Source organism: Ovis canadensis, chromosome 26 (genome assembly GCF_042477335.2).
Source record: "Ovis canadensis isolate MfBH-ARS-UI-01 breed Bighorn chromosome 26, ARS-UI_OviCan_v2, whole genome shotgun sequence".
Taxonomy (NCBI): Eukaryota; Metazoa; Chordata; class Mammalia; order Artiodactyla; family Bovidae; genus Ovis; species Ovis canadensis.
Genome location: NC_091270.1, coordinates 31,296,911 through 31,318,932, shown reverse-complemented (window position 1 = coordinate 31,318,932; position 22,022 = coordinate 31,296,911). Strand labels below are relative to the sequence as shown.

At 38.5% G+C, this 22,022-nt stretch overlaps 1 protein-coding gene across 50 annotated transcripts in view; it reads left to right on the top strand.

Annotated features, from left to right (window-relative positions):
• Window positions 1-22,022, top strand: part of SORBS2 (sorbin and SH3 domain containing 2) — a 211,515-nt gene that overhangs the window by 147,585 nt on the left and 41,908 nt on the right. For 31 of the 50 annotated variants that reach the window (XM_069573228.1, XM_069573235.1, XM_069573229.1 and 28 more), the window contains 5 exons: window positions 6,960-7,118; window positions 7,806-7,889; window positions 9,885-9,941; window positions 14,302-14,351; window positions 17,321-17,508. In XM_069573228.1, coding sequence (XP_069429329.1) covers window positions 6,960-7,118; window positions 7,806-7,889; window positions 9,885-9,941; window positions 14,302-14,351; window positions 17,321-17,508 — 538 coding nt within the window. The remainder of the gene's footprint in view (window positions 1-6,959; window positions 7,119-7,805; window positions 7,890-9,884; window positions 9,942-14,301; window positions 14,352-17,320; window positions 17,509-22,022) is intronic. The other 19 variants (XM_069573241.1, XM_069573238.1, XM_069573233.1 and 16 more) reach the window with 3 other exon arrangements.

Genomic DNA, 22,022 nt, shown 5'->3' with positions numbered 1-22,022 from the left:
TCAGGTTACCAAGCCTCAAGTCTCCTGACTGATTGTCAATCTAATGGATCAAGATTATATTTAACTTTGCAGCATTTTTTCCAATTATATGTTTTAATTATCTGCAAAGGAAAAGATCTATAAAGTTGAAAATAACCGCATGTCTCCTCAAAGTGCAATTTAACAAACAGGCTCTTCCTTGGCCCTCTTAATTCCCCTAATCCTCCTTTCTGAGTCCTCTGCTTTCTCTCCTAGACCAATGCCTTCAGGATCTCTTTGAAATTCTGAAATTCCTCTGCGTCATTTCTATCAAAACCTGCTTCTAGAAAAACAATTGTGCGGTTTACTCTTGTCCTTGTCTTGAAAGAATGTTAGGTGTCAGTGAACAGGAAATAGAGTTTTCTTTGTTAGTGTCTTTAAGAATACCCAGGAAGCCACATCATTATATATAAGGTCAGCCCTGAAATTTGCTTAGAAACTGTTGCACACCACACCCAATATGAGTGTCCTTGATTTAGTTTTCAAACCCTGTATTTATGGTTATTTTCTTGAGAAACATGTCCCAAAACTTTATAATCACATAATTCATACAGGATATTTTTCTAAACCTTCTTTGCCTTTCTTCAAATTAACTTGTATCTTTTAGAGTAACATGACTTTACCAGAAAAACTGAAAGAAAAAAAAAATGAACACCACTGAACTGCAGGTTCCACTGCAAACATATAACTCATTCACTAGGTTTTAATTATCATTTAATATCATGATCTTTGAAATTTTTAGGATGAGAACCATGAATTCACCATTGCATAAAATGGAAAAGATCAAAATCATCATTCAGTATGAGTCTCAGAGTTAAATGTAGTTACCAAAACATTAATGATCATTCTAACAACGTCCGAGACCCTTAGGATGATGGGGGTTGTTACTGTCCTGAAATGCTGTTGCAGCTTTGGTGTCAGGAAACAGGACTGATTTTGGAAGCTGTCCATCAGGATATTTCTAGTATTTACTCATGCAACAAAATTTATGAAGCACAACCTATGTGCCAGACATTAGATTAGGTGCAGGGGACATGGCAATGAGCAAGACATAGTCTTTACCTCAAGGAACCTGGAGTCTATCGTTTAACCAATATGCAGAGTAGACCCACATTTGTAAGAAGCAGACCATCTCCAGTGCAGTTAAAACGGAGACATGCAGAATGAACTTGCCCCCCTCAAGAGCTTATTCACAGGCCCTGTCATTGTGAATGAAATGTCCACTTTAGTCATGTCTTTGGGTTAATGCCTTGAAGACTCGAAGTTTAAAAACAGCAACGACAAAAGCAATAGCAATAGTTGTAGCTCCTTATTGAGCACTTACTTAAGATGTCAGGCCTTGTAATTCATGCCTCATTACCATATAATGATCCCAACAATTCCATGAAGTAAATGTATGGAATTCCCATTTTACAGATAGAGAGACTGAACACTTGTTAAGCAACCTTGCCCAGCTTCCCATGGCCAGTTAGCACTGCACCTGGGAGCTGAGCCCAGGCAGACTCATACCTGGTGCATTTCATCACCTGCACAATGCTAAACTGCAAACACATTTAGCTAGTAGTCATTATCACCTTAATTAGATGATTTTTTAATTATTTTATAGTATAAGTTAATTTGTTCATTTATAATAGTGTACTGGATTTATCTGACCAGCAACCTGGGCCCTGAGTATTATAGTTAAGACACAAAACCAATATACCCAGTATACTGAACTAGTTCTAAAAGGAATGGAAAGATCTGGAGGGTGGGTGTGGTTGAAGATTCGGATATCGATAGCTCTCTGCTGCCACAGGGAAAGGGCAGTGAAAGGAACCTAGAAACTTGGAAAAAAGTGAGAATGGATATCTCATGAAGAAACAGAAAGAACCAAAATGTTTATGCCTCCTAAACAATTTTGCTGAGGGCCAGCCTTATGCAAGATGATCTCAGCCAGTCATCTGTATCATTTTGGCCAGGCTTTTTATTATAGGGCTCAGCTGGTCTAGGATCTTCTTTTCATCAACCCTGAATCCATTCCAATTGCCTCTCTAAACCAGAAAAAAAAAAAAAAGGGTGGTGGTGGTGCCACAGGGCGTGGTTGCAGAGACTGGCTATGTCTTGATATTTTGATAGAGTTTACCTAAGATTTGAGACTGTCTTAGACAGAAGAGATAGAGGATAGGGAGCAGGTTTGCTAAATAAGAGGGATGGGACAGCAAATGGACAGCACTCTCATGTCTTTACTCCAAGACAGTTTGTGAGCATTCCTTTGCTCTTTTCATCTTTAATTTCTGTAAAGTATACACCGCCGCTAGGGTACTCTCTGCTTCTCTTTTGAATTCCGTGATGATGCCATCATCTGCCCAGTCTTCCCAAGTTGTCATCTTGGATTCCCCTCTCCCCAACCATCTCAAAGTCCTGCCTCGTGGGAGAAGGGCCACTGCCCTTCTCTGTCCATCTGGCCCACCGCTGTCCACATCTGGATTAGAATGTCAGCCACTAACTCATTTCCCTAATTCTCCAATCTCGTCTCCACACCATAGCTACGACAACCTTAGAAAGCCTCCTGCTCAAAACTTTCTCCTGGCTCTCAAGGGTCCTTAGAGCAAAACCAAGTTCCTTAACATAGTACACAAAAAGCCTCGTGGTCTGGCCCCACTGACCTCTGCAGCCCTGAGTATCTCCCTGCCCTTCCTGTCTCACCACATTACAGCTCTACAGAGAGCTCTGCATGCCCTCCTCCCTGAACCTCTGTCCAGCTGTCCCTCAGCCAGGAATGCTCTCTCCACCACCTCTTTCCTCCCATGGAAAGTCCCATATCTCCTGCTCAGCCTGGCTCACTTCCCCCAGGGCACCACCCTAACTTCTAGACACCAGATGCCTGCTTCCCCTGCTGTGAGAAGCCCCCCTAAAGCACACTGCACTGCCCCTTACCACCCTGAATTGTTAACGGCCTGCTGACTTGTCTGTGTCCCTCATTAGACTTTAAGCCCCTTGAAGGCATAGACCATATCTGATGCACCAGTTGAATCCCTAGCACCTAGAGCAATGCCTGGCACAGGGTAGGTGCTCAGTGAACACACACTTAATTAATAATAAGAGAATGGGGATAGGTTTTCCCCTTGGAGTAAGTGGTCAAGTTGGTGAGATGGAATCCTTGTTATGTTGCTTATCTGTGAAGTCTGTATGTTTCTAGGGACGAAAGGCACCCCCGGTCTCCATCAAAGCACACACAAGGGGTCCCACACACTGCTGTTAGAAACTGTGGTTCCCTGATTCCCTGGCACATGAAGTAGAGAGAGGAGACAGTGCTATCTGAACAGAAGTCCTCCCCAAGACCCTGGCCAAAGGGATCCTCCTCTTCCTTAGAAATCTTCCTTATAATGTATATTCATATTCTTTAACAGGAAAGTAAAAATGAATACAGTTTTTTGGAAGTGCCTACATACTCTTCGACTATAAATTCAGGAATGATGATTAAATGGCCCTAATGTTTGATCTAGAAAAGTACTCTGCAATCACCAGGAATTTATCTTAAACTGACTTGAACCACAATTTATTCCACAAGACAATCATATAAAATCTCTCCTGGGATTATATTGATAAAAATTCTACATCCTCTCTGGCTTGGATATATTTACAGGTGAACCACGTTAAATTCAATTAAGCTCTGGTTTAGAACACCTTTATGCTTGAAAATAGAAAATAACCTGGAGATGTAATCTTTCTCTACGATAACTAAACCCACACATCATAAAAGTGAGCAAACAACCACTGAAAATACAGTGCAGAGTTGAAATGCAACTTAAATCCTCAGTGAAGTTAAACTTCTCCAGCAGTGAAGATTGTCACTAGAAGCTTAAGCTATAAAAACTGAGAGTTTCATCTGTTGGTTTAAACCATAAAAATTGTCCTAACAATTGTAGAGCATTTACTGTGGAATCTCAGTAAATATAAAACATAGTTGCCAACATCCTTAAAGCTTAAAAATCTAATGACCATATGACAGTGGCAATTTCTTTTTGTGCAGAACTGCAAATAGAAACCCCATGCCTGCAATAATACTGAGAACAGGAGAATTTTTATAATCTGAAAAGCAACTCAATTCATTTCAACTGTAGAAAACAAACCTTGAAAAATAGGTTACCTTTAAGAATCGTATGTGATTCATAGTTTTCGGTTTTCTCACACACCTTCCTCTCGCGCTGATGACCCAGCGTTCACTGTGAGCACAGGTGTGCCGAGTTTTTCAAAATGAGAGGAGACCCAAGGAGGGTAGAAAGAGGTGCAGCAGAACCGCTGGTCTTCTGTTGTCTTTTTTGAGCATGGTTGTGCCTCCTAAATGTTTCCTTTGTGTTGTTAACCTTTGTGTTGCACAATTGAAAACACTTGAGTTGCTCATGGAAAGCGTTGTTTTGTGAGATCATGAGTATGTCTGTCTCTCTGTGGGCTGACCATCCAAATGTGTATTACTGACTTCCATGAGGCCCCTGTGTGCCTTAGGGTGACTCTAGGTTGCTACATAATACATTTAATTGTTGCCTGACTAAAGGGATTCAAAAGGTCAACCACAGCAAAGAGAAAATTCCAGTTCTGCCACTTAGCATTTCTTTACCAGGCAGGCTCTGCTCAAGCCTGTGCCTTTCATTACGCCCCAAAGTTATGGATAACTGCTAATGATCATTGTTGTGGGCTGGGGGGGTGGATGGGGGGAGGGGTTCTCTTCTAATTGAAATAGTAAATTGAAGTTTTATTCTACAAAATTATAAGTCATGGGAAGTTGCCGCTCTAAGGTGGGATGCGGGAGGGTAGACAGTATTCTCCCTTTTCCCTAGTCTATCAGTGAAATAGATTTCTATAAATCAGAACTTAGTATATTTGTTTGCTGTATATATACACTTTTAAGGTGAAAACAGAGTGAAGTTGTAACCACTGGAAAATATACTTATTTGTTTGGTAAATTTGCTGCCCTCTACTGTTCAAAACGTTTTTAAAACAAATGTTTTCTCTTAAGAGAAGTTTCTGTCTCCCCTTAACAAAAATAAAGTATCGTACATGAAAACAGAGATTATAAAATCAAGAATTAGCAATATTATTAAAGGTGTAGCATGAGAAACAGTGAGATTTGAAAAAGTTAAAGATTATTCTCCTCTGGAACCAGTACTGGGCCTCTTATACACAGAACAAAATTGCTGGAAAATTCTAATATCATTTACCCTAAAAATCAGCTCCAGCCAAACTATTCCACAAAATGCCTACATGCTGCAGCTATAATCTAAACAATAATTGGAGAAAAATAATATTTTAGTACAATCAAAATCTCAATGACTACTTTTGCACTATCAATGCAGAAATAAATTGAAACAAGTTTTTTAATTAAGGAAATGGTAAATTAGTTACCAGAATATTTTCTATCCATTTCATTACTTCTGAAATGTAAACCAAACATAATGCTTACTAAATGGAGAATACATCTCAAGATTTCTGCAGCATTTTTCATAGTAATCATACAGTGTTTTCCATAATGTTATAATAGTCAAGGATAATATTTGAAAAGAAAGTCTCAGCACTGTGTTTGTCGAGGCACAAGCTTTGTGACACCGCCATCACTAGTATCACAGTCTGTTTTGACTCACTCAGCACCCCATTGTAAATGTGTTACAAGGTTACTACATGGGCTTTATCACTTTGTTCACCACAATATATCGGGTATTGTAGGCCATTTCAGCCTTCTGTTATGATGTCTCAGACTTTTTCTATCACTGCCTGTAACTACTATCACAATCTCAGAAAATACTGAAATAAAAAGCACATCTGTTAAAAGACTTTGGATATAATTGATTATTAAATACAGACCGTGTGTTATTAACAAAACTATTGGGAATGCAACAGGCCAACAAAACACTTGGACAAGCTAGGGTCAAACAATGGCTTCTGTTTGAATATGGCGTACCTCAGAGGTTGTTAGAGCGTTTCTTCTGGAGCTGACATTTAGTTACTCAGTGCAGGTCCTTGAGAGCTTTAGGGATTGGAAGAGAATATAAGGATCCACTTTGAGGCCGTGAGCACATCACAGACCTCTTGGACTATGTCCTCTCCTGGACCAGGTGAATGGCTTTTAGAAAACAGGAGCTTTTTTTTCCCCCCTGACTTAAAATACTACCGTCCAGCTGCTCCACATTTAATTAATGTCATGTAATGGAGCAGGGAATGCCAGCCCACTCCAGCGCTGTTGCCTGGAAAATCCCACAGACAGAGGATCCTGGCCGATTATGGTTCATGGTGTCACAAGAGAGCCAGACACAACTTAGCAACTAAACAGTGAATTCTCAAAAAAGTCATAACCCATACGTAGTACTTTAAGCATCCCTTTTGAATGTAAAATCAGTAGCCTGAATCAGTCTGGTCAGGCATGTATTATTTAAAAGCATTAAGGATATTGCTGGGTAAAGTCAATGCTCTTTTTTTTCCTATTATCAAAACAATTGTATATATTGTCTCAACCTGCTGATATTAACAGTCCTAGGTTTTGTACCTTAAATATGACATTCAGAAACCACTGGAGAGGTGAAAGTCAATTATAAAAATTTTTTTTTTAGTTTTTCTCTAGAATGTTAACCAGGGTTGGATTTTCTCTCTTCCCCAACCCTTGACTAACCATATGAAAAACCCTTCCCCACCCACATCCATGCCTCTAGGCTCAAGATGGACAGGTAGGTGGTACTTGGGGTATCATAAAATGAGACCTTTCTTCGCTTTGTGAAGGCTCTTCACACTGTTTTCAGTGTTGGATCAGTCCTAAATTATCTGGGGGCCCCTGGGGCAATGTACTTTCCTGGAACGTTTTCTTCTGCCTGACTTAAGGTAGGGCACAACGCACTGCTAGCTGGTGTCCTGTTGGCTCCCCCAAGAACCTCTATCTAATGAATCAGTTTGTCCTTCACCCCTTTTTCTTGCAGCCCCCTCTCCCAACCACTCCGACACCTGTTCCAAGGGACCCTGGCCGGAAGCCTATTTCTATGTCACCCTGCGGAGAAGTAACTGGTAGCCCCTCCCCTCCGCCCAGGACCAGTATCCCCGCACCAAGCCCGTGCGCCCCGGCTCTCTCCCCGATCCGGGTGAGCTCCTTCCTTCTTTAACTCACGCCGTCAGGAAGTTCAGGTGTAGCCCTTGTTCCCCAGAAGCTGAGAAGATAATCAGAGGCTGGCTACTCACCGTCACCCCCCTCCTTGCTGCCCTTTTCTCTCTCACCGAGACTTCCGGGTTCCTCTCGTCCAGGGACCCGCTAACAGTCTCCCAGCACTGCTCACTCCTCCCCCGACCTTGTATCTCTTCCACGTCCCCCCTTTCCTCCCCGAGGCTCTCCAAGGGCCTGCACCCAAGTCAACTGTGAGCAGAAGGCAGGCTCACTCACTGGGACCCCTGAGGGCAGGGCGACGCAGGCACTCGCCCAGAAGAGCTACCTGGGGAGGGAGTTGAGGCTGTTTTAATACCTTGCTGGGCTATATCAGTGCTCAACCTCACTGTCACAGAGTCTGTCATAGTTTATGCATCCAGCTAAGGAGGAAACCAGAAATGATGGCAGAGAAAACAACTAGGGCCTAAGTGACGCCCTCGAAGCTAAGCCTTCATATCCTAATGTGACTCATTTTACTTTACCACCTCTGTTCTCTCTGGCTGAGATCTGTTGGATGAAAGTTGATGCATGTTTGTGTGCGAATGTGTGTGTTTTTCATGCCTCACAGCGTTGCCCTCACTTAGCTCAGTGTGACTTTTCCTTCCCTTTTCCTTCACATCTGCTCCAGACTGATCGCATAAATCCAGATGACATAGATTTAGAAAATGAGCCCTGGTATAAATTCTTTTCAGAACTGGAGTTTGGACGCCCGGTAAGTGAGGCTAGACTGTTAATATAAAACAATTAGGAGAATGTTGTTTGATTTTTAAAACATAATCGTTATCAGAAGAGATAGGTGTCATTTAGAGAATAAGAGCTGAATTCTATAGACACCAAAAACCACTGAAAAAAGTATATTCTATATACACAAATTTGGTACAGCTTAGCTCACACTCACTTCTCTACCAAATGGTTAAATTAAACATGTTCAGACACTGCCTATATAGTTTTTTTCCCCCACCAAATCATACATTAGGATTACTTTATATCTAATTGCAAATTCAAAATGTTGAACCAGTATCTGTCTTCCCATAGACAGACAATTCTTGACAGAAGATTTGTATTTGTTTACAGTCCATTTAGGTCTAATTCAATCAGAAGAGTACCCTGTAAAATTTACGATAATAAAAATTACTATGATGATAGCTCCTGTTTGGTTTGGAATCACCAAGCACCTGCAGAGGGCCTGTTCTGTGTGATCTCAGAGAGACCTCACAGCATCCCTCCTGTAAGAAAAAGCCAGAGGACAGAGGGGTTAATTAATTTGCCCAAGATAGCAACTGGCAGAGTCAGAAGTTAATCCCAGACCTATCAAAAAACAAACAAAAAGCAAACATCCTGGGAAAGCCCTACTATAATATACTGCTAGAATATCACCACCATAAAATGTCTCATTTGCTCTTTGTGCTCTTAGGCATGAAAAGAAAGGGAAAAACAAGGAAACTCTGTGGACCTTGATTTCCCCTCCTGCTACTGAAAATCACAACATCTCTGGTCCCCAAAACCCCACCAATAAGAATTGCTTAGTCTGTTTGGGATAAAGAGTTGACCCAAGCTTCAAATAACAATTTCCTCTATCAACTCAAATTTTATTGGGGAAGTGCAGATGCCAACAGCAGTGCATTTGATGTCTGTCGATGTCACAGTTTTTATACTTTCATTGGTGTTTCTGAATTTTAAATGCCTGAAGAACATACTGAATGCACTGCACAGAAGTTTTAGTAAATCTTTCTTTTATCATATCATGTACTGATTTATACACTCATATACTGACCATGTATTATATACTAGGTGGTTATAATGGTTAGTCCCTTTTATCCATTAAAATGCAAAGGAGACTTGATTAGATTCATTATATCTTATTGAACTGGATCAAAAGTGACTGTAAATGAATATAAACCAACTAATTTTTTAGAATTTCTGTAAGTAATAGGAAGAATATTTTCCCTAATTTGTATCCAAGTATTCACATAAATTGGGCTTCCCAGGTGGCTCAGTGATAAAAGAATCCGCCTACCAATGTAGGAGACCTGGGTTCGATCCCTGAGTTGGGAAGATCCCCTGGAGAAGGAAATGGTGACCCACTCCAGTATTCTTGCCTGGGAAATTCCATGGACAGAGGAACCTGGCGGGCTACAGTCCATGGGATCACGAAAGATTAGGGCACAACATAGGGACTAAAACAGCAACAATTCACGTAAATGCATTTTACTTTAGAGAAAAAAATGTCCCAGCTTTAAATGTGTTGTTGTTACTGTTGATTAGACAGTTCACAGGGGCTAGAACCAATTTCTGTTCTGAGCCTAAATTATCACCATTTTTCTAACATCATTTTCAGCTACACATGGAAACTCACCAGCATGCTATCCACCTGCTCCTTCGGTGTTTCTTTAATGTACCTTGCATTCCTCTGCGGCTAGAGACTAGGAGTGCTGATTTTGATTTGCTGAAATGAGTTTATACTAATCCAATCACTCGTGATTTTGCCCAGTGCTTGGAAATAGTTACGAGCATTGCACTCCTCCTCCCGGGCTACCGGGCCCTGCCTCGCCGTTTTGCTCCGTTCACGTCGCTCTTTTGTGTGTATCTGATGCTGTTGGTCGGTCTCTAACTGTTGTCACCTTTCCCACATGGTCATTCCTTGCTGCCATTGGTTCTCCTCCATTCCATCTCTGCACTTCTGCTTATGTGGTGCATCTCCACCCAGCCTCCCAAAAAGGCTCTGGACTATGTTCAAGATCACTCTCCTGGTGTTTCCAATGAGGTAAAAAACAAATTACTTTCTTTTTCAGATTTCTTTCTTGGGAGCTGTTACTGTGATTCTGAACATCCATGTTTTTCGAGTCACTGAAGTATCTATAACCTGTTTTTTAAAGTCTATCTTTGCACCATTGTGTTGTATCCAGTATCATCACTGCTTGGACATTAATTACATCACAGTTGTTGGCTCTTAGGTGAACAGTCATGCCAATCATTACTTTCAGGTGAACTATTCAATGCATCCTGGTATCTGAGTGTGATAATCAAAAAGCATTATTGCTTATATCTGATTATACTGAATAAAATACTGCTGAAAATCTCCTCAGAGCCATTTTATCATCATGCTTGGAGGTATAGAATGACAGTTTGGATTCTTAGATGATCAGATTTTTTCTTTTTTTTGGCCATACCATGTGGCACAAGGAAATTCCCTAATCAGGGATCAAAATCACATCCCCTATAGTGGAAACATGTAATCTTAACCACTGGACCTCTGGGGAAGTCCCATAATCAGATTTTTTAATGTCTCATATATTCCTAAAATTTACTTCAATTCTTTCTTTTTCACAGATACAATTTCTAGATTTTAACAGCAGATAAAATCAAGAATAGGACTGACAAATAACTGGCACACATGTTACAACTTCCTAGGCAAACATTACTACGCCCTTGGCAGACATTACGAATCCTTCTCAATGCCGTGATCCAGGCAGCCACTATAATAGATTAGATTATCACTGGCACATGAGATGAAATGTATTTTCCACCTCTGTATATGATGTTCATGACAATCTGATACATAAAAAATATGCCTGGCAATGTAAAGTATTATTTGAATTAGTCAAAAAGAACCTAAGAAATTATACAGAGCCAAAAGCTTTTTCTCTGCAAAGAAGAATGAAATTATTTTGGAAAGCAGACTTAGGACCATTAATAGACATAAGCAAAAGTGATGGTTGTTTAAACATTAGCTAATAAGAAACAAAAAACCCCCCATGGGAATTTATAGATGCAGCTAGGATGAGAGCAAAGTGAATAAACTGGCTTTTGCAGTAGTTTTTACACAGTAGTTTCTCTGTGATCCTAAATAAATGAAAAAAGCAATAAATATTTTCATCAAAAAAGTCTTAATTCAGTTAAATATATTCAACTAGAAAATAAAGCTAGTAGGACACCTATGCTGCGGGATATACTACTGATACACGAAGGTGATAACTGGAATTCCAGGCACAGCTGCAGGAGAAAATACCCAACTAGCTAGAGCAATCTGCAATTCCAAATGACTTTCTCTGAGGTATGCATCAGAGTGTATGTTAAAAGTGTATAAATATTTATATATTAAATAAAAAGTAATATAGAGTCTGAAGAAAGAGTATCATTTCAACATAGGAGCAGTCAAAGGATTTACTTCATAATTCGATAAGGTCACATATTTCTCTTAGATATCCTGGCCAAATATTTCAAGGATATTATTAAGACAGTTCATTGAGAACTGAGATGGAATTCAGAGATCACCATGTCTAACCCACACATTTTTCAGTCAAGAAAGGTAGAGTCCAACTATTTTAAGAAATACATCCAAAACCAGATGATAATATATGGCAAATTAAAGATAAAAAACATCTCCTAAACTTCCTTTATACCATACTTCTTAGCACTTCCAAGAGATGTACTAAGAACTAAAACCTTTTAGATACAAATTATTTATTTGTTTATACTATTATACAAGTTATACTATTCCTTAATAATAATAGATTTTTATAAAATACATTTCTGTAATTAACATTACATAATAATACTTGGTGTAAAAATAGTAGAAAATTAATTCTATGCATTCTGTAATGTTAACGATAGTGATGAAAATATCACATATAGACGCACTTGGATATTTAAACTGATTTTCATCTTCTCTTTGGGACTGAGAAGAGGGTGTTATTTGTTCTGATAGCATATTAACTATATTATTAATTTCACATCATAGTTTTTCAGTGTTAAAAAATACTCTGATAAGGTACTGAATTCTGTCTCTAATAACCTCATGTAAAACATTTCTGGTAAAATTTGTAATTGATTGGACATCAACCTAGCTACCATTTTTTATTCAATGCCTATTATATGCCATGAATAACACATTTTTAATCCATAAGTATAAGTGAGAAACTGACATTAATAAGGAACAAGTAAGGATTTTTAAGCAATGTTTAACCGCATGATCACTTAGACTCAATGTCTGTACTTTATTAATACACCCTTCATTTGGGTGTATTAAAATAATGGTAACATGTAAACACTCAGTACATTATAATAGGTAAAACAGGTACCTCCTCTCTGAAGACAATTTCCATTTCAGAATGAGTACCAATCATATACAAAGTTTTCTCTTAGTCATCTATCTAAACTTCTTATTGCTTCTTTATAATTTAATACTGAACCATTTCCTTTGAGCATACATCACAATACTGGTTTCAATTTATTTTACCTTGTGGAAACCAGCACATGGAGGAATAATTTTAGCTTCTTAGCATAAGTCTAAAACACAATTTAACAGCATGGAGTCTTCACTTCTTACACTATGTTTTATTTCATATTACTATAGTGTTTATGCTCATCTCAAGCTAGTGATTCAAAATTTCTGATCACTTTAAGCGTATTCTAAGAGTGTCTACAAATGGACACTTTTTTTGGCCAACTGGGCACTGTGGTTGGGTGTCCCATGAAAGCTGTGAACCACACAGATGTTCTGAGGCTTTTTGGTGCTGCTCTTCTGCAAACATGAAGAACTAATATTTATAAATCAGAATATAATTATCTGGTTTTATTTATTTACTTGTTTTCAATCCTTCTTATCTGTGTTTATCTTTCCACCCTTCCAGTGTCCAATTTAGAGTAGCAAGTTAAAACAGTCATTAAACTTACCCAATTAGCAGACCAATTTTTTTTCTATCTTTTTATTTGTTGAGAACCTCAGAATTAAATATTTTGTAAGAACTAAAAGTATTCTAATATGCTTTTTCTCTGTCTAAAAAGAGGGAGTAGTATTCTCTTGCATAGGCATGCTTTGTTTGTTTTGGGGCAATTCCATTCTCATTCAGTAAGAGAGAATTAAATGAAAATAATAGTTAATAGAAGATATTTTAGAGTTGTGTGTAATGGGGCTTGTCAGTATATATCTACACATACTTGGTATGCATTTTCCTAGACATCATACATCATACCACAACTACTTGCCTCTCAAATCCATGTCTAACAAAAATATTAATATCTATTTCATTGTATTGTTCAGAATGAAGGAGTATGAAAATGGTGTGTACAATAAGCATTTGGAATTATTTATCAAATTTATAGTATCTATTTTTCTTTGTTCCTATATCCATGGACAACTGAAAGCTGATTTTCTGACTAAAAGATTAAAAGTCCACTTTTAAAGAAAAGTTGATACTTTGATTCATTAAATCTTCTATTTTAACCTAACCCTGAATGTAAATAATTTCAAACATACAAATCTGTACCTGATTCAAGGACCAGGTAGTTTAATTTCAAACCAAATTCTATGGTTTTTTTATTTAAAAAGTCATGTTTATGTTGACAGATGAAAGAAGTTCTGCTTAAATTTTATGTCTACATAAAAATTACACGTGGCAATATGACAAAAATTTATAAAGGTTTATGCTTTATAAGGATTGAATGATGGCTACCAATACTTCTTTAAACATCAACCATTTCTTTATGTGAGAAGTTTCTATTTACATGCTGTTTCTACATGAAGGGGTAATTTTTCTTTTTCTCACCCCAGGCAACGTTTATGAATATTTTTAGTTATACAGAGAAAAGTAGTATTGTACACTTGGCCCTCCATATCTGCAGGTTCCACATTCATGGATTCAACCAACTTAGGGACAAAAATATTTCCCACACACACACACACAAAAATTCCAGGAATTTCCAAAAAGCAAAACTTGAATTTGTCATGCTAGCAGCTATTTCTATAGCATTTACATTGCATTAGGTATTATAAGTAATCTAGAGATGATTTAAAGTATACAAAATATGTGGGTAAGTTATATGCAAATAGTACACCATTGTACATAAGGGACTTGAGATCTTCAGATTTTTGGTATACTTGGGGAGCTCCTGGAACCAACTCCCCTCAAATTATATATTAGATGAAAAAGTAGATAAGAGGAAAGTAGAAATTAGGCTGCATGACTTCTTTTGGGGAAAACATTTTTATGCCCATAACAAATGGTATTTTTAATGTCAATTTTGACAGTATTCTTTTTAGGATACCTAATTTAACGTCCAGGGACACACAGAATTTTGCCAAGGTAAAAATTTTCATGTTAACTATCCTTCTGTCTTAACAGGCCTCATTGTATCAATCCTCTATAGACAGAAGCCTGGAAAGACCCACTAGGTAAGAATCTCTTTACAGGCGGTGAGGGGTGGGAGGGAGGCTCAAAAGGGAGGACATATGTGTATACTTGAAGCTGATTCACATTGTTGTACAGCAGAAACCAACATAACATTATACAGCAATTATTCTCCAAATGAAAAATTTTTTAAATCTTCTTACATTATGCAACCAGAATATTTTATGCCAGTGGTTTCTTTTTCAGTGAAATAGTAATGATGATTTTTTTATCCTTCATCTTTATTTTAAACACCATAATTCATGAAATTGTTTTGTTTCTGCATCATTTTATATGAGGAAATATTCAAGAATGTATAAAGTTTAAGTGAAATAATTCTAGGTCACTTTACAGGCCGAGAAACTCTTGCCTTTCCTGTCTCCTCCATACTCAAGTTGTCTTCTTAGATAAGGATTATAAACATCTAATTTTCAATACTGTTAGATGATATGATGAGGATACATTTTTTAAAACTGTAGTAAATTATAAACTATTTTATAAATTATGTTCTGCATATATTTGTTCATTATACTCTGACCAAACATTTCAAAATACCATGGAGTCGTTGCATGCGACTCCATGGACTGTAGCCTACCAGGCTCCCTTGTCCATGTGATTTCCCAGGCAAGAGTACTGGAGCAGGTTGCCATTTCCTTCTCCAGGGGATCTTTCCAACCCAAAGATCGAACACACATCTCCTGTGTCTACTGCATTGTCAGGCGTGTTCTTTACCACTGAGCCACCAGGGGAGGCCTAGAAATACTGTTAGAACTGATAAATGAGGACTAACCATATACCAGGCATTCTAAGTACATAAAATATACTCAAGCCTTAATTATGAATTAAGTACTGTTATCTACATTTTATCTCTAGCAAATGGAAACTTAGGCTTCATAACATGCCAGGTTTACACAGTCAGCAAGGGACAAAGTATAACTGAACCCAAATTACCTGTAGGTCCTAACTGCCCTAAGAGACCACCAAGGCAAGTTCTGTTTGTAGGCCTTCAATATCTCACTTACCTTAAAGTGCTACAGAACTTCAGACTCAGTTCAGTGACAATACTGAAAAATGCAGACTCCCAGCCCTATCATATCATCAGCAACAAATAGTTAACAATAATTTACCCTTCTGCAAATTTCTATCAACATAAATGAAAAACTTGGTAAACTGGATCCTTTGTCCATTGGTTTCACGAGTGCCATTTAACAGCATTAAGGTCACTAAGAAAAGAGCCCACCAAACCCCTCCTTTTACATCTTGTGCGACTATGTATGCACCTGGAATATTTGAATTTTAGAGCTCTAATCTAACTTCGATAAAGACACACAGACCCTGACAGGATAATAACAGAAGATGGGCATCCTCTTTGGAAGAATGCAGACAAATTCCAAGGTCTGGCTCCACCTCTATATGTGCATAGTCTGTAGGTTCCATTTATTTGTAAAACACTGAAATACTTCATAGGTTACTGTGCCTGCATGCTGTATAAGACAATAATGTCGGTAAAGTAAATAGCATACTTTGGTCATAGGACCTGTTGTACTGTTGCTGGTGGTGGTGGTGGAATTTCATCTGATGATTTGACAGACAGCATGCTACATGATGTATATATTCATTCATTAGCGTTTGTTTTAAATGATGCTATACTCAGAACCATGATAAAAAAATTCCCCTGCCCTTACAGACTATCAACATCTTTTAACCCAATTAAGTGAAAGGACTCTAAATAGTTTATTTGATGACCAGATTATTGGTTATTCATTAATTAAATGTTGGAATTGCAGTGTAAGATTTTTAAAGCTAAGATGATTAGGAAAAGCCTTATGGAAAGCTTGAAGTAAGAGAAATTGGTCTTATCAGATTTCTTCCTTTCCAATCATCTCTTCCATTTTGGCATCCCTCCTCTGGATATATTCATGTTGGTGCAACTCCTCTATATAGAGAAAAGATGTATGGTACAAATCATAGCACTGAATTGTCAGTAACAAAAAACTACTCTAATAGGAGAATTTTTACTTTAAATGGTGATTATAAACTTATGTTCATACAAAAACCTGTACATGGATTTTACAGTAGCTTTATTCATAATTGCCAAAATGTGGAAGCAACCAAGGTATAGGAGAATGGATAAACAATGGTACATCCATATAATGGAATATTATTCAATGATATGAAGAAATGAGCTATCCAGCAATGAAAGGACATGGAGGTACCTTAAGAGCACACTGCTAAATGAAAGAAGCTTATCTGAAAACATTTTATACTTTTGATTCCAGCTACATGACATTCTGGGAAAGGGAAAACTAGAAACAATAAAAAGGTCAGTGGCCACCAGGTGTCATAGGGAGGCAGGGATGAAGGGGTTGAGCCCAAGGGATTTTTATGGTAATGACACTACTTTATATGATACAAAAGTGAGGGATGTATGTATGTGTGTATGTTGTCATACATTTGTCAAACCCATAGGCTGTTCAACAGAAAACATGGACCCTAATGTAAACTATGGGCTTTAATTACATTTAATAATAAGATACTGATATGATTCATCAACTGCAAGAAACAAAAGATGATAATAACAGGCAAAACCGTGTGCAAGAGAAAGGGAGTACATGGGAATTCTCTGTACTTTCCAATCAATTTTTCTATAAACATAAAACTGCTCTGAAAAACAAAGTCTAGGAAGTCCTAACCACAGCAATCAAACAAAACAAAAACAAAAAAAGAAAAGATATCCAAATGGTAAAGGAAGAAATGAATCTGTCACTCTTTGCAGATGAGCCTGTTAATTTTCAAAGAGGTGACTGTAAAGAAATAGTTTTTTATATTAAGGAATGAATTCCTAAAAATGCAATTTTGGGGATGAAGGGTGAGAGGCATTCTGTGGCCACCTCCAGCACCTTCCACTAGTCTTTCTGGTTCACGTTTGAATCCCTGCAATACCAGCCAAACTGAAGCCGATTCCTTCTTGCAGTTCTGCAGGCATGGCCAGCGACTTTAGGAAAAGGCGGAGGAGCGAGCCTGCGGTAGGGCAGCCCAGGGGCCTGGGGGACCCAAGTGCAAGGAGCACTAGCCCAGGCCGAGCAGACCTCCCGGGATCAAGCACCACCCTGACAAAGTCCTTCATTAGTTCTTCTCCTTCTTCTCCGTCAAGAGCAAAAGGTGAGCGGCGATAAATGGCGTGGAAATAATTTACTAGTTCAAGTTTTAACCTTGGGAGAGCTGGTCCAATGATGACCACCCAGAGATGGTTAGGGTTGGTATTTTAATAAAATATAGTTTCAAAACCATAGCTTTCCTTATACACAGACTAAGTCAGGACGATGAACCTTCTGAATGGCTTAAAGGACTCTGACTCTCATCTGTTAATGCTTTCTTGTCTCCAAATATATCACGTGTGTTATTTGGAACAAATTTAAAGTATCAAAAAATGTATGGTCAGGCTATTAAAAGATTGTATTTATAAACATTTGCATACTGTCAAAATTTTCTAATGTTACTACAACTAGTAAAATTAATCAGAGTTATAGAATAGAAATTAGTAGTAAGCAGCAGAGAACATTGTTGCCTAAAACATAAATTGGGTTGGTTTTTTTAAAATTATTTAATTCTAGACAAAAGTTCTTCTAACCTATGAAAGTTGCTTCTTTAATCATTTGGTTTATATTTTAGTCAGTATTCATACATACAGTAGAATATCCATGTTCCGTATGTAACATAGTGTTCAATTCACAACAGTCCATTATTGTGAAGTTTGTTTATCAACAAGCCATTTTTCTATATGGCCTGTCTCCTCTCTGGAAGTTTAGTGAGTTGTGTTGAAAGGGAGCAGTCACTACTTCAAATCTCTGTTTAGTTACATATTACTGCAGCTGTAACAAGAATAGTCCCAAAACAGAAACCCAGGATTGAACCAGCATCCATAGGTACCTACGATTTGGGGACCCAAGGTCTTTTCCAACTCTCTAGGGTTGAAACAGAAGACAGAAGCAATTTGAAGTGTGGAAGAAAGTGAGCTGTAAATGAAGTTTCCATAAAGTAGCAGAGATTCAGCTACACATACCAAAGGCAGGCACTGAAAGTGCTGCCACATAAAAGTAAAGCTAAGAATTAGCTGGTTTGTGAGAAAGGATTTTTGGTTCTGATGATTGGGCTCTGGAGAGGCAGGAGGTGCTAGCTCTTGTCCATGACCTAGTAAAGCTGTACTTGCTGGAAGATTCAGATTCCAGCATTCAGAAGGAGGAAGTCCCTTTCAATACACCATTCCTCAATTATCAGAAGCACGCTTACCAGATTCTACTGATTTATATAAACAAATATCCTAAAGAAACCAATAGGTCATGAAATACCATTGATTCACTATGCTTGGATCCCTCCAAAAAGTTAAAAGGATTCTTTCTGATTACTTCAGATCTTTGCTTTTATCCTAGAGGGGCTGTTAACTTCCTTTCCCAAATACTACATCGCTACTTAATGTGTTTATGTACTTTTGAAGAATTTGGGGAAGGCAGGAGCTGTCAACAGAGGGATTTTCTTCCACTGGGCTTATTTTTAAGAACATCAGATGTAATGTGGTCTATCATTTATTAATTAGATCAGCAACACAAAACAAAAGACTATTTCCATAAGTACTATTTCCATCAGGGTTAGCTCTACATTATTATACTGCAAATGATTTTTTAAAAAGACCTTTCCTGGAAACAAGCAAATGCATTTACCTCTGATCAAAGTTTCATAATATATCCAGTTATCCTTATGGGAACCTGCTAATAAGAGGTTGAAGGTAGAGAAATCAAAGAGGTAAATTCGTTTGTTTAAAAATGTGCTAGTTGGTTTATTTCTTTTTTTTTTTTTTGGTTTATTTCTTAGAAAAATATTAGCAGCAGTAGTTCACAGCAACTGAACTTAATTTTGCAATTCTGGAAAATATTCTGTCTTATAGCTTTTTCTATATAATGCCCATGAAAAATTATTTGATATCATTATTGGTGTATTAATTAAATGTAAATGTATAAGTTACTCTTTATGTCCGTATTATTATAAATCAAATAAGACTCAAATTCTGATCCTATTAAGATGATTAAATCTATAACATTTTTGGTATTAATTACAAAACCTTTAAATCACTACCAGGTCATGCTATTGGCTTACAAGGTACTATTAGATTTTTGACATACCATATTCTCAGAAAGATGGATGAAGTACGCAATGGAAATAAATATATTTAGCAATACCAGTTACTTTTCATACACGGTTTGGTTAACTATTGTCTGCAAAGCTATGCTTATTGCTTTAGAATTAGACTTTTTTCTCTAAGTTAAAGCTACATCTATGACATTCGGTGTCTGGATTGAACCCCACTAACTGCTTTCTCTTTGCTGTGCTGTCTGATGCTAACTGACATGCTGTCCTCTTTACGAGCCTTTTAACTTCTCCAACGTCTCTCTTCCACCATGCTGCCTTGGACTAAAAGGTGGGGACGATAGCCAAACGTGTCCATCCCTTTGCAGTTTCTCAGGGCTCAACGGCCACCCCTCCCACGAGTTAGATTACTGTAACACTTACAGGCAGCATCTAGATGTCCCACAAGACTCCCAGAGGGCCATTACTTTCAAAAATGGCTGGCAGATGGCCCGGCAAAATGCAGAGGTCTGGAGCAGCACTGAAGAAACCGTCTCCCCCAAAATCAAATCCCGTAGTTGCGACGACCTTTTAAATGATGACTGTGACAGCTTGCCTGACCCGAAAACCAAGTCGGAAAGTATGGGTTCTCTGTTATGCGAGGAGGACCCCAAAGAGAGCTGCCCCGTGACGTGGGCTTCCCCCTACATCCAGGAGGGCCGCAGTAACGGCAGATCAAGGCTCCGACACAGGTCGGCCCACGACGCCCCGGGCTTCCTAAAGATGTACAAGAAAATGCACCGCATCAACCGCAAGGATCTGATGAACTCTGAGGTCATCTGCTCCGTCAAGTCGAGAATAATGCAGTATGAGAAGGAACAGCAACACAAAGGGCTGCTCCACGGATGGAGCCAGTCCTCCACGGAGGAGGTGCCCAGGGACATGGTCCCCACCCGCATTTCTGAATTTGAAAAGCTGATTCAGAAGTCAAAGTCCATGCCGAATTTGGGAGATGAAATGTTATCTCCTGTAACCCTAGAGCCGCAACAGAATGGTTTATGTCCCCAAAGGCGGTTTTCCATTGAGTCTTTGCTGGAGGAAGAGAATCAAGGTAGACACCCTTCTCAGGTACCACGAAGCTACAAGTCTAAAGCCCTGGTGCCCATCCACATTGAAGTCACCAGTGACGATCAACCAAGAACCCACGTGGAGTTTTCTGATAGTGACCAGGACGGAGTTGTGTCTGACCACAGTGATTACATTCACGTTGAAGGATCGTCCTTTTGCAGCGAGAGTGATTTTGATCACTTCTCTTTCACATCCTCTGAGAGTTTCTATGGATCCAGCCACCATCATCACCACCATCACCACCACCATCACCGGCACCTCATCAGCTCCTGCAAAGGCAGATGCCCTGCCTCCTACACTCGATTTACCACGATGTTAAAACACGAAAGAGCCAAACACGAAAACATTGATGAGCCCAGAAGACAAGAAATGGACCCTGGCCTTTCTAAATTGGCATTTCTAGTCAGTCCCGTGCCTTTCCGGAGGAAAAAAAATTCGACTCCCAAAAAACAGATGGAAAAGGCAAAATGTAAGACGTCTGTGTTTGAGGCTCTGGACTCTGCCCTTAAAGACATTTGTGACCAAATTAAGGCTGAAAAGAGAAGGGGAAGTTTGCCAGACAACAGTATATTGCACCGTCTTATCAGTGAACTGCTGCCAGATATTCCTGAAAGGAATTCATCTCTCAAAGCCCTAAAAAGGAGCCCCATGCACCAGCCTTTTCACCCACTGCCTCAAGAAGGTGCTATTCATTGTCCGTTGTACCAGAACGATTGTGGGAGAATGCCTCACAGTGCCTCCTTCCAAGACGACACCAACAACAACTACCACCACCAAGACCACACCAGTGCACTGCACCTCCAAGGTGGACCAACTTTTCTTTCCTTTTCCTTGTGGTTCACATACACACCCTCCAGTTCTTTCATGCTTCATCCCTACATCTCATCATTCTTGAGCGGTGACCACCTGAATTCATTATGTGTTGTGAAGCAAATGCTTGTTGTACAAACATCTTACCAAATAGTTCTCATTTGTTCCTGGGATATGTGGACTTGATGTGTGGCTTAAAGTGATCACAAAAATTTACTCATTCGGAATCAAAAGGGATAAACAGTTTTGCAGCTTGTTGTTGGGGTTGAGATCACTGTTACATAGAAATGACAAATTAATCTTATTTACCAGTTTATAAGAATTTCAAGACAATTGAATATCAGTATCCTTAAGAAACTGACAACTTTGCATTAACTCTTTTTTCATTGTGTAAAAATGAATCAAAATCACTAGTTTAACATCTTTTCTTTGATTCTATTAACTTTCTAGTCACTCACCCAATAAATAATTTGCTTACATTCTATATAGAAGATAAAAAATTAGCACACTCAGGAAGCAAAACCAAAATATGTAATGTAGTAATTGATGGGCAATTAACAGATTAAATAGGACTTGTTTAATAACTTTCTTCTTTTAAAAGATACAACTGATAAAAT